Genomic DNA, 13786 nt, shown 5'->3' on the forward strand with positions numbered 1-13786 from the left:
TTTCAAGAATGTGTCAGTGATAAGAGGGGAAGACAAAGCTGCAGAAAGGGCAGAGAGCTCAGCTACAGGAAAATACTGATGGTGATCACAGAGCAGGTGTTACATGTTCAGGGTTACAGTAGGAAGCAGAACAAAATGACATGGTTTGAAGCTGAAGACATTACATTAGTAAACAATCTTTTCCTGTAGTGTAATCTCAATTACCTTCTATGAAGATACTGGTAATAAATTAATAGATAACTGTTTTTGGATTACTAAGTGCAAGGGAAAGTGCAAAGTACTTGAACACTTTTCTCTAGACCTCCCAACATCTCTATTAGGGAGTAGTATCATCATCCTCATTGCACAGATGAAAACCTGAGACCCAAGCCCCCCAGTTAGTAACTAACAGAGGTTGAACTGGAATCTAGATATATCTGATTTGCCATACAACTGGCTAACCCAATATCTATTCATTCCTTATTCCCTTGTCCCTTGACTCATTAGAGCTTAGGGTGGTCACACAACCCATTTCCAGCTGATGAACTATAAGTGAAAATACATTCGAAATTTCCTTGGAAGGTTTTTCCTTTTTAAATATATAAACATTAAAATATATATTTAATATCTATAACCTATTAAAATTTAAAAATATTAATATTCAATAAATATATGATAGAAATATTTAATTTTTTAATGGAGAGCCTTTCAATGATTTATTATATATATAAAAGAGATACTGCCGGGCCATCCTATTCCTCTGAATGTGATTCCAAATCCTAGATCTGGCTGTCATCTTATCAGGGAGTGGTAGAGAAATTTCAGAAGAGTTGAACCACTAACCTAATGACAATAGCCACCTACTTCTAAACATCTCTCTGTATGAGAAAAAAAAAATTGTCTTAAACATGTTACTCAAGTTTTCTCTTATTTACACTTGACTCTACTTCTAATGGATGTAATTCCAAAGCTCAAGCTCTTATCTACCAAACTATATCACCTCTCATCTATGAAATTAAAAGATTAACCTCCCTCAGAGAGTTCTTAAGAAGTCAGAAAACACATATAAAACTATCTTGAAAAATAGAAGTTACAAATTTATTATTAATTTATTATTCTTTTATTATTACAAATTTATTATTCTTTTCAAAACAGTGATCCTCAAATATCCAGGGAATAGTTTATTATTTACTATTTATTTATTTATTATTCTTTTTAAAACAGTGATCCTCAACTATCCAGGGAACAGACTGGATAGCATATATCCCACTGAAGCATAGGATTAGGCAGCAGTGTCCTAGGACACATCAGAACCTTGTGGGGAGAGTGTTCACGTTACACACATTCCATTTTGAGAATTACTGCCTAAGTGAACCTCTTCTCATAAGCAAGATGATGAGCATATCCTGTAAATCTTCTCGAAGGTTGAGAAGGGAAGCTTTATTACGATCATGAGGTATATTAAGCAGACCTTCATTAAGATATCAATAGCTTAATAATTGGTAAAAAAAAAAAAAAATGAGTCCATGGGGAAATAATCCCACCTTACCAAACTTTCTCAAAATGTAAGTAACTATTTTCATATGAATAACAGAATGAACAATCAATAACAGTATGACCCAACAAAACTGACATAGTATAATATTAACCAATGGGATCAGAGAACTAGCAGGAAGAAATCTAAGCATGTTTTAAAGAAATACTAGAATGAATTCCAAGTACTTATACAAATTCTTATGAAGGTTTCCTCTTCATTTTAACTTCTCTTATTTGAGGTCCAATTTACTACTCAGTCATTAAGAAATTAACAAAGTACTTTTAAAAATTGAACTCAACTGAATTCACAGTTCAGATATCAAATACCTAGTTTGCTCATTTACTGGATTAAGTATCAGAAACTCTTCATTCAGTAACCAATTGCTGAGCACGTACTATGGGCCAGACTGCTCTTGGCACTAGAGTGCCCTTACAGCTATGAAGAAAATACCCCAAACTGCATGACTTTATGGAACTTACACTCCACGAGGGTAAGCGGCAAAACAGACAACAGAAAACAAATAAAACACAAAATGTGAAAGCTGCTAAGTGCTATAGTGAAAAAAATAAAGCAAGGAAGGGCGAAGATAGATGAGCAAGAAGAGGGGAGAATGAGAGTCTGTGAGGTGGAGGAGGGTTAGTGGTTGCAGTTTCAAATCCCGCGGTCATAAAGCTTCAGTGGGATGCGGACACTTAAGCTACTACTCAAAGCAGCTGAATAACTAAACCACAGCTATGCATCTATTTACTTTATGTTAATTCTTTTTCTGTTGAATATATAATTTGAAACTTGTCAATAGCTGAATGGCAAAATGATACTGTTTTTCATTACAAGTCACCTTGATCCATTCTACTCAAACCAAAAAAGGAAAAAAGACATTCCAATTATTGATAACCCTTTGAATTCCACTGTTGACATGTCTGGTTCTTGAGGAAAAAGTTGAAATTGTATTTTATTCTTTTATGTCAGAAATACATTCATTTTTTACACTCCCCAAACATGTATTTCAAGTGGAAAAAAAATTTTGTTTGGTCTTAAATGAGCCCAAATTTCATCATGGGCTAAAATTTTAAGACATAATATGACTGCTGAAACTGAATTTTAATCATATAGATGAATCACAACATGCATCTTTAGCTAGGCATGTATTATGGATAAGGCTAGTTTTCTACAGAGAATAATCACATGTTCTAATTACCATTTTGGTTATACGCATAATTAATAATATTCTGTCTTTAATGGGACACACTGAATCTTCAGACAGTTGAAAGCTTTAACTATGCATACTGCCAAACCCAACTGTCAGCTGCACTACCAAACACAAAGGAATCTTGATGTAGTGTTTTAGCATTGATAACAATACGCATATCTTTATATGTGATACAATGCAAAAATTAATTGCTTTCCTTCCTTCAAAATTTTTTCCATACTTAGTAATTTTATGCTGCTTGACTGATCACTGATTCTAAACTAGATATATTGGTAAGTGATCTGATGAACAACAAAAACATGAGTGTAAATGTGACCCAAGATTCAAAGACAAAAAATATAGTGTAAGACTTACTGACTGTAAACTTTCATTTTCACGTAAACAAGCCGTGTGAAGTTCTGATTTCAAGGTTGCAATGTGACTTCGATGAGATGTCATTTCCTTTTCTAATGTAGCAATTCTAGCACTTGCAAGCTGGTAGACATCCATGAAACTTTTAATCATAGCCTTAAGAAATAAAAATAGTGTCACATACAATTCAAATAAAGCTGTCCCCAAAGGAGAATTTCCATAATTTTAAAGCAAAATCATTAAAATTTTAAAATAAACAACTTTTCATCTTCCTTTAAAATAATAAAGCTAAACCTCACATTTTATATTGAGAACAGTGACTATTTTAAGAAAGTTTGGGAGAAAATAATTGAGATTTCTTTTCCAGAGTATTTATTTAAATAAGGTGTACTTTGATCTATTGTGCTTAAAATTTAGAATGCAGTTTTTAAAGGTGGCACACTTATTTTCTTTGTAAAGTTAAATTCAAGTTGTAATTTGACCTAAATTTCAATCTTAAGACACACAGTAGATGGATATATAAGCAAGATATTTCTAAATAAGCTTAGTGTAATTTTCAATCCACCTAATAAGCAAGTGCTTTGAAACAAAAGGAGCTGAACTAATCCTGTGATTAAGAGTAAATATTATCATTCCTATATTGTAAGAAAAGCATAATTATGTCCTTGTATTATACTAGATACAATAAAATAAATAACATAAGCAAGTCCTGGTAATTCTTTCTCTTCCCTAAGTAGCATAATATTTGGGGGAATTGTTGGGTCTCTGTATCACAGTGTAATCATATTTTGTAAACTTTAGCTTCTAAAGGAACCTATAGTGAATTTTAAGTCCAAGAATACTAGTATATCTTTTTTTAAGTCTTTCAAAATACTTCAAGTACAATAAAGTAAAATCAAACGTTTCAAAACCATGTTCAATAGAATATTATATTATTTATAAGAAAACCATGTTCCAAGCACAGCAACAACTTAGAACAATGGTAGACAGTCTGAGAATTTCCAAATTATATTCAATCTGAAGAGTGGTTTGAGAGAGCTTTACAAAACTAAATATTTGGGCATATGCATATGAAATAATCTGGTGAACAAAAAGCTAGAAACAACGCAAGCAATGTCTGAGAAACAGAAGTAGGTGTTACTTGAATAACTGTTAAAATTCATTCCTTTTTGCCTAACGAATGCCTATTTGCCCTCAAAAACCCAGTTCAGAAACCACCTCCTTAAAGAAGCCTTTTTTTGAGCCCAAAGGCAGTGTTAATTTCCCTGCCTGCATGCAATTTTTCATTTATTGCTTTGGCAGAAATGCATTCATTTACATGTTTATATTCACTACACCAAGGAGCTACCTAGACCAGATGGTGTGCCAAATCTAATCATTTTTGTATCTTCAGGGATGGCCTGAATGACTGACTGGAAGGAAGGAGGAAGAGAGAAAGAAAGAAAAGAAAGAAAGGAAAAAAGAAAAAAGTCTGTAAAAGGGGAAAAGCCACAAGTTGAATAGGCATGTTCAACTTGGAGGGAAAAAAATGCCTTGGGAAAATATAACCTTAACACTCTAATGAATAAATTTCTGTGTATGTGTGCTAAGTTGCTTTAGTCGTGTCCGAATAAATTGCTAACCATACTTTATTCAAAGTCAGAAAAAGGAGCAAAAGCATAGCTGTAGGCATAAAAAGATAGAGTACACAAAAGTGTATTCTATTACCCAATGCTCAATAAGCATGGTACAACTTTATGTCTGGGAACATCTCACATGTCCTCTCACATCTCACGTTCCTTACCTTGAGTCATTTCAAGGAAGATTAGGGCTAATGCTAACACAAAATATTTCCCTAGATTTCAAAAGTAGATAAAAATCAGAAATTATAAAATCATATGTTTCTTCCTACACTGAGTCTCTCTACACTTTTGTAAATTCATTCATCTTCTCCATTGAGATGGTGGACCAGGAATTAGAAATCATATTAATATTTTTTTTTCTGATCCTCACGCTGCCTCTTAGTTTTACCTTGTTGGGTCATGTGATCTCTGAGTCTCCACCTCCTCCCTCTATAAAAATGGGAAGAAGAGTCCTTTTCTTGCTTATTTCTAAAACTGTTGTAAGGATCAGATCAGTAAAAATCTAATACAAAGCCATTCTCTTAACCCTTCAACTACACTGCCTCTCAAGTAAAAAAGAAAAAAAAAAAGCCCTCTGAAAAACAGTAAACTAGTGAATTTCATCTTATTATTACCACTGTTTTAATTTTAAATTCTCCACTAAGATCTTAATGAGACAATCTGTGATAGGGGGCTCATATACATATGCTCTTGTTATATAAGAACCTAAAAGGCATAAAAACTTGCATAAATGCTTTTTAATAAAAAGAAGAAAGTACCCTTCTATTAATAATAGGCTCCTGGATTATTATTTCAATGTAAGTCATAATAGAACCAGCTTCTAATATTTAAGGATAAAGAAGTTCAATATTTGAAAAGCTTTCCTATTTCTTAAATTTAGAGAAATACATCTCATAGATTCTCATATACATGATATTCTAAAAGGAATATAAAATATAAATGATATTTCCTCAAATCTTTTTTTAAAAAATAAAATACTTTTTTGAGAAGTAAAAAATTATTATATGATAGATAGAACAAAAGTCATAATTATTTTGGCTCTTTCCTTGACCTACTTTTAATAACTGAATTCTAAAATTTGGGGCAGTATTAAGAGAAACCACATATTACTTCTTTATAACATTAAAAAGAAAAAAATAATAATCTTACTTTTTGCTTAAGATTTAGAATCTTTATCATTTAAAATCATTAAAGCAGTATTTCATTTGAGAGACAAAAGAATATAACATTGTGTAGGGTATTTTTTCAGAGCAGCAAAGGTACAGTAATCAATATAGAAAGCATGTTTCATGGAACTAGTGCATGTAAAATACACTACATGCTTCTAAAATGAAAACCTCCTTCAGAATTGAAAGGTGGGGAGGAGTATCAATGAAATGGCAGAGCTATTCAAAGACACCACAGCTCTTTTGAAGAATAAAGAACGTTAACTTCCAGTATTAAAAAGTGATTCAAACTCTGTTATAAAGGAGGCCAGTGGAAAAAAATCCAACTTTTTACTATAAAAGAAAGGTGCCAACTTGGTAGAGGAAATGGAAATGGCAGTCGGAATCAAGTGAGGGGGTGGGAGGAGGAGGGAGTGAACATCTAATGACCTCTCTATCAACCTCCTACAGTCTAGCCCTTTACAGCACTCCTCACTCCTGGATTAAAACATCACCCCTGTTTACATTAGGAAACAATGACAGAGCAGTGTGATGCTGTGAACAGCATGCCCAGCATTTGAGAATTTATTCCATGTCATCTTTAGCCCTTGGGATTTTGACTATACCATGCCATGAGATATGAATCTCAGTGGGCTTTATCTAGTTATGCGAGAAACAGAACAAAAAGCAGCTTCTGGACAAAAATAGGCTTTTGATTTAGAGATAATCTATTGTGTTTATAATTAGCATAACAAGATGAGAAAGTACAAACATAAAATTTCACATTTATTTTAAGGAAAAGCATAAGTGTTTTAAAACAAAAATAATTCTGAGATACTGTCATTTGTACTAGTATATCATTTATATAATTTGTTATGTACATATTATGTAGTTTTGATTGACTTCAAAATCAGACTTCAGGGAAAGTGGAAGTCTTAGGAAGCTGATGCTAGGAGAAGGAACAATTAGTGAAAAATGTCATAAGGCCAAGATGCCAACAGAATAGTAAATTTTCTATTTATATTTTCGAGTAAGTAATTGGGATGCAAGAACCTGACACTTTACTTTGAATTATGTAACTATGGGTATATTTCTATATACTATATAAATAAACCATATAAAACAGATAGACCAGATATATCAAATATGTGAAAACAATATATCTCCATAAAATGGGGAAAATAAGTCCTACCTCACAAAGACTGTGTGTGGGAAGTTAAACGAATTTAATACATGAACAGATAGTAAGTATCTGGCATACAACAAACACTCAAGTAAATGTTAGCTATTAATAATGACAATGGTGTTAGGAAAATTACTATTTTAACTCATAAAAGAAAGACTCTATTTCTGAGGGGTATTACTGGACATAAGTATTTGAAGTATAAGCTATTCTATACATATTGAATATATTAATTTTTTTCAAACATAAAGAATACTAAAGGCTGAATGTTTTCTTCCTAACAAGAAAATGTCTCATTGTGAGAGTAAAAGGTACTATTTAAAGAATAATACCTATCGCTGATTTATGTTGAGGTTTGACAGAAAACAACAAAATTCTGCAAAGCAATTATCCTTCAATTAAAAAATAAATAAATTTTTATAAAAAAAATAAAGTAATGCCATTTGCCAAAATACATCTAGCAATCCTCATACTGAGTGAAGTCAAACAGAGAAAGACAAATATTGTATGATATTGCTTATATGGGGAATCTAAAAAATAGGGTACAAATAACTTATCTACAAAACAGAAAAAAAGTTGCAAATGTAGAAAACAAACTTATGTTTACCAGGGGTAAAAGGGGAGGGATAAATTGGGAGATTGGGATTGACTATACACACTCCAACCAGTCCATTCGAAAGGAGATCAATCCTGGGTGTTCACTGGAAGGACTGATGCTGAAGCTGAAACTCCAATACTTTGGCCATCTCATGCGACGAGTTGACTCACTGGAAAAGAGTCTGATGCTAGGAGGGACTGAGGGTGGGAGGAGACGGGGACGACAGAGAATGAGATGGCTGGATGGCATCACTGACTCGATGGACATGAGTTTGAGTGAACTCCGGGAGTTGGTGATGGACAGGGAGGCCTGGCGTGCTGTGATTCATGGGGTCGCAAAGAGTCAGACACGACTGAGCGACTGAACTGAACTGATACACATTACTATTATATAAAACAGATAACTAATAAGGACCTACTGGATAGCAGAGAGAACTCTATTCAATACTCTGTAATGCCCTATCTGGAAAAAGAATCTACAAAAGAGTGGACATATGTATGTGGATAATTGATTCACTTTGCTGGACAGCAGAAACTAACACAACATTTAAATCAACTATACTCCAATAAAAATTTTTAAATAATAAAAGTTGTACATGTGTTCATATGCATGTGTGCTAAGTTGCTTCAGTGTGTCCAACTCTGCAACCCCATGGACTGTAGCCCCCCAGGCTCCTCTGTCCATGGGATTCTCCAGGCAAGAAAACTGAAGTGGGTTACCAGGCCCTCCTCCAAGGGATCTTCCCAACCCAGGGATCAAACCCCTGTCTCTCATGTCTCTTGCATTGGCAGGTGGGTTCTTTACCATTAGGGCCAATAAAAGTTACTATTTAAGATGTCTTTCCTAAGAAAGAAAATCTTATAATGATAACATTCTCATAGTTCTTACTATCAAATTTTATTCCTTAGTACCTGGAATTAAAGGAAAATTATTTTCTTTATTATTACAGAATTAGGCTGTAAGGTAGCTCATTTAGTTGATTTACTTTCATTCCAATATTTTACAGTATAGAGACGCAGCAGAGAATGAGGGTTAAAGGGTCTGTTACTAGTAGTCTGCAAATAGCAACTATGTTCCCCAGTCAAGAGCCAGTCTAAGATACAGAAACGGACTCTAGTCTGGATGTCTGGTTTCTGGCCCTGGCCCTAAATATGTGGTTCTTCATGACATTCCAGTACAAAGTTGTACAGGAAAGACTTAATCGGGATGGGAGGCTGCCTTCAACCTCCTTGCTTTACCACATGGAATTACATGGATATGTGTGCATGCATGTGCAGGCATCAAAGCTGACAAGACTGCTTTCAGCCAACACGAATCCCAAGGAATCAGTAAGGAATAGAAAGTAGAAGGGGCCAGAAACAAAATTTTTGAGAAATCCTATCCAAAACATACACAAGAAAACACTCCTACAAAGATGTAACCAGTTACAAGTGGACTTGAAGCTATGCATAAACAGCCATGAGAAGCAGGAGAGGGACTTAACTTGGCTTTAACAGTATGAACCCCTTAGGCTCAACAAAATGTTGTAACTAATGATTTTAGTGTGAGAAATATGATTGGATATGCTTTACAACTTTAAAAATCTGGTATAACTTTTAGGCAATACAGGTTATTCCCTAGTCTTCAAAAATTTGCCTTATGACATTTCACTTCACCTCCATTAGTACCTGTTTTTGCTAACTGAAAGAAACTTGAAAAAGATTTTTGTTTTCACCTAAAAAAAGTCAAAATGCAAAAACATCAGGTGTTTGTTCTGCGGGGTGTTTGTTTTGCGAGAAGCCCAGTTGGAGGCAGCGTTCACCCAGAATTGTAACAGTGACCCTCTAAGCTCCTTCCCCGGGAACTACTCTCAGCATCTCAGCCCACAGAGCTTTGTGCTATATCTGTGAGCATCTGTGCTTTGTCTCCATTAATTTTGTTGATTCATTAGCAAGATGGGGCCTACGATAACTGCTCCTTCACTTAATGCCATTTCAGCTTATGATAGGTTTCATAGGAAAACTCTGCTTTCAGATAGAGGGGAAACCTCTATGTCAATTTGGAAGTCTAACACAGAGTCCTCACCCTCACCACTCCCACAATGCATGGTAAAGAGGGAAGATGCCCCTGGAGGAAGTACACCACTGGCTGTGTTTATTAAACCATGACATGCATGCTTTAATCCTATCTATCAAGCAAATAATGTTTTGATTGGAATTTTGGCTAGAAAATTTCCAACTTTCCTGAATCAATTGTTCTTTATACTACTATATGTCCTGTTTTAATATCTTCATAAATGCATTTTATATTTAAATACATATTTTTAACAAAAATTTGAACAGATTTTTTATATGTATACATAAATGAATTTTTACAGATTTAGATCATTTTTAGAAAAATTCCAAAATTCCAGAAACACTTCCAAACAGCTATTTTCATAATGTTACATAAAACTCCTTCAATAAAGCAGTCAGGTTTTTTTTTTTAATCTGTTGTGACAGAATGTATTTTGTCTTAAGTTCCTTCAAAAACTTTTTATAGATATAATGTTTTTGACAGCCACTTGCCATCAAAGAAAAGGCTTACAGATTGGGGTCTCTTCTCTTTATTTTATAGAAAAGTGCCATAATTCACTCAAGTTCAAGAGGACTTTGAACTACTTTGTCACAAGAAAACTAGCAAACTTTATATAGAAGATTTTAAAGACTACCTCTTAACTCTACAGTAAACTGTAAAGACTACACTATGTAAAATAATTTAGTGCATAAACTACTTAACCATACAGAGTGCACAACAGTTCATGGTGAAACGCAAAGAAAAGTAAATAAACAAGTGAGGACACTATTCTCCACCCTGTTGCACTGCAAAATCCTTCCTCCTTTTCCCAACATAACTGACAGGAAACATTAATGCTTAAAAAATGGACCAAGTGATGACACCAGTGCCAATCTATATCAAAGAGTGAAAATTTTATCTCTTACTTTATAAAAAAAAAAAAAAAGGAAGAGTCCATTGTCTTGTATACCCACTGAGATGTACTCAGTCTCCAAAGTGAGTTAAAATCGGGGAAAAAACTGAAGCCTTCCATATAGAGATTTCACATTACACTTAGTTCTTTGAATAACTTTATCTTTTAGAGTTTTAGGTTCACAGAAAAAGTGAGTGGGAAGTATAGAAATTTCTCATATAACTCCTGCCCCAACAAACCCAAAACATCCTTTACCAGAGTGGTACATATGCTATAATCAATGAACCTATACTGACACATCATCACCCAAAACCCATAGCTTACATTAATGTTGACTCTTGGTGTTATAGATTCTGTGAGTCTGGACAAATGTATAATGACATGCGCCCACCACTGTAGGTGGAAAAGAGCACCAGCTTCACTGACCTAAACTCCTCTGTGCCTATTCATTCCTCCCTCTTCCCCAACCCCTGCCAACTGCTGATCTTTCTAATGCCTCCATAGTTTTTACATTAATTTTTAAATCTTTCTTTCAAAAATCTTCCAAAATCATATCATTAAAATTCTCTATTTTTCTTTGTTTTATGTTATAGAGCTTATTTAACAGTGTCACAAGTATAAAAATATAAACACATACACACATACACTGGGGATTCCTTGTTGTTTTAGTAGCTACGTTGTGTCCAACTCCTTTGCAACCCCATGGAAGGTAGCCTGCCAGGCTCCTCTGTCCATGGGATTTCCCAGGGGAGAATACTGTAGTGCGCTGCTATTTCCTTCTCCAGGGGATTTTCCCAACTCAGGGATCAAACTCACTTCTCCTGTACTGGCAAGCAATTCTTTATCAGTGAGACACCAGGGAAGCCCTCCATTGGGAATACCGGCTCAAAAATACAAGTAAGCAATCAACAAGCATGGAGAGCACCCCTCTGCATCACGGGGTGATCGACTAAGCTAGACGGCTGTTCCCTTACTGGTGGGAAGGAGAGCACCCCACAAACTGAATCAGTGAGTAGCCTAGAGTCAGAAAGGCACAACATTAGGCCTCAGGAAGCCTCCACATCCAGAAGACAACTGACCAACCCAATGTGCCTGGCAGCAGAGACATCCCATTTCTTTCCCTAACACTCAGCTGCAAGCTCCAGTAATCAGATTCCTCATCTACGTAAGCATAAAAGCAGCATCACATTCCAGGATTACCAAAAACTTAATGACTTAAAATAACACAGATCTAGCATCTCATAGTTTCTACAGGTCTAGCAGGGTTAGCTGGGTCCTCCTCTCAGGGTCTTGCAAGGCTGAAATAAAAGTGTTAGCTGGAGCTTTGATTTTTTTTCTCATCTGAGACTCAGGGCCTTCCTCCAAGCTCATTCAAGTTGTTGGCAGAATTTAGTTCCTTCCAGTTGTAGAATGGAGGTCTCCATTTTCTTATTGGCTGTCAACTAGGGTAACTCTCAGCTCCTAAGGACCTCCCTCAGATCCTTGCCAAAAGGACCCCTCCTTCCTCAGCTTGGCTGTTTGCTTTCTTCTAGACCAGCAGAAGAACACATCTCTGACACTTCACCTTCTTTTAAAGGGCTCATCTGATTAAGTCAGGCCCACCTAGTATGATCTCCTATTTACTGGTCTCACCCTCAAGAAGGGGGAGTTAATTACACAATTTAAGTATGTTGAGTGGGAGATTTTGGGGATCATCTCATAACTTTGATTACCACAACATAAACCATAGACCTTATACAAAAATAAATTCAAAGTTGATCACAGATTTAAATGCAAAACATAAAGCTGTAAGAATTTTAGGAGAAAATGCAGGTGAAAATCTTCAGCATCGAGGACTTGGCGAAGAGTTCTTGGACCTGATAACAAAAGCATGATTCATAAACAAACAAACAAAAATGAGCGAGTTGAATTAAATTAAAATCTAAAACTTTTGCTCTGTGAAAGATCTTGTTTCAAAGATTAAAAGACAGGCTACACACAGGAAAACTATTTGCAAACCATCTATCTGATAGAGAACTAGCTTTCAGAAAATATTTTTTAAAAACTCTCAAAACTCAATAGTAAAAAGACAAACACTCCAATTAGAAAATGAGCAAAATATACTAATATACATTTTACCAAATAATTCTCTTTTAAAATTGCAAATAAGCATATTATTTGCAATACTGGACACTAGAGAATTATAAAAACCACAGTGAGATATCATTACATACCTAATGGAACGGTTCAAAGAAAAAATTGTGACAACATCAAAAGATGACAAGGAAACAGAAAAACGATCTCATGCAGCTTGGTGAGAATAAAGTATGGTATAGACACTCTGGAAAAGTTTGGCGGTTTCTTAAAAAAAAAAAAAAAACTAAGCATACACTCATATATGGCCTATCAATCACATTTCTGAACACATTTATCCTAGAGAAATGAATATGTATGTTCACCCAAAAATAGGTACACGAGGGACTTCCCTGGTGGTCCAGTGGTTAAGAATTTGCCTCACAATGCAGGGGACGTGGGTTTGATCCCCGGTCAGGAACTTAAGATCCAACAAGCCATGGAGTAATTAAGCCCATGTGCCAAACTACTGAGTCCATATGCCACAACTAGGTAGTCCATGCACCACAACCAAAGACCTCACATGACACAGTGAGGATCCCATGTGCCACAACGAAGACCTGATGCAGCTGAATTTAAAAACGTACATGACTGTTCACAGCTTCATACATAACAGCCAAAATCAGGAACAATGACAATATCTTTCAGTGGATGAATGACCCAACAAATTACGGAACAGCCATCCCGTGAATATTAGTCAGCAATATAAAGGAATAAATTATTGACAGATATATTAATAACAACTTGGATAGATTTCAAGGGCATCATGCTGAGTGAAAAAAGTCAACCCAAAAGGTTACATTCTGTAGGATTGCAGTTACATATTCTTGAAATGACAAAATTATAGCGATAAAACATTTAGTGGCTACCAGGGGTTAGCACTGATTTCCAGGGAGGGGCTGCTATGTCCATAAAGAGGCTTAGCAGAGAAAAACCTCTGTGGTGATGTAACAGCACTGTTACGGTCCTGATCATGGTCATGACTACACAAATACACACATGATAAACTATCATAGAACTATACATACATATTGCAGCAATGGCAACTTCCTGGTTGTAGTACTGTCCTAAAGTTATGTAAGATGTAACATTAGGGAAAACT

General features: G+C 35.1%; 1 protein-coding gene across 10 annotated transcripts in view; it reads right to left on the bottom strand.

The window, feature by feature from the left end:
• Positions 1 to 13786, bottom strand: part of CCDC171 (coiled-coil domain containing 171) — a 336009-nt gene that overhangs the window by 58214 nt on the left and 264009 nt on the right. For 9 of the 10 annotated variants that reach the window (XM_055428191.2, XM_088837892.1, XM_088837890.1 and 6 more), the window contains one exon: positions 3081 to 3233. The exons of the other annotated variant lie outside the window; for it this stretch is intronic. In XM_055428191.2, the coding sequence (XP_055284166.2) occupies positions 3081 to 3233 (153 nt within the window). The remainder of the gene's footprint in view (positions 1 to 3080; positions 3234 to 13786) is intronic. 10 annotated transcript variants of the gene reach the window in all.

Source organism: Moschus berezovskii, chromosome 7 (assembly GCF_049115385.1).
Source record: "Moschus berezovskii isolate FMDL1 chromosome 7, NW_MosBer_1.0, whole genome shotgun sequence".
NCBI classification, from domain to species: Eukaryota; Metazoa; Chordata; class Mammalia; order Artiodactyla; family Moschidae; genus Moschus; species Moschus berezovskii.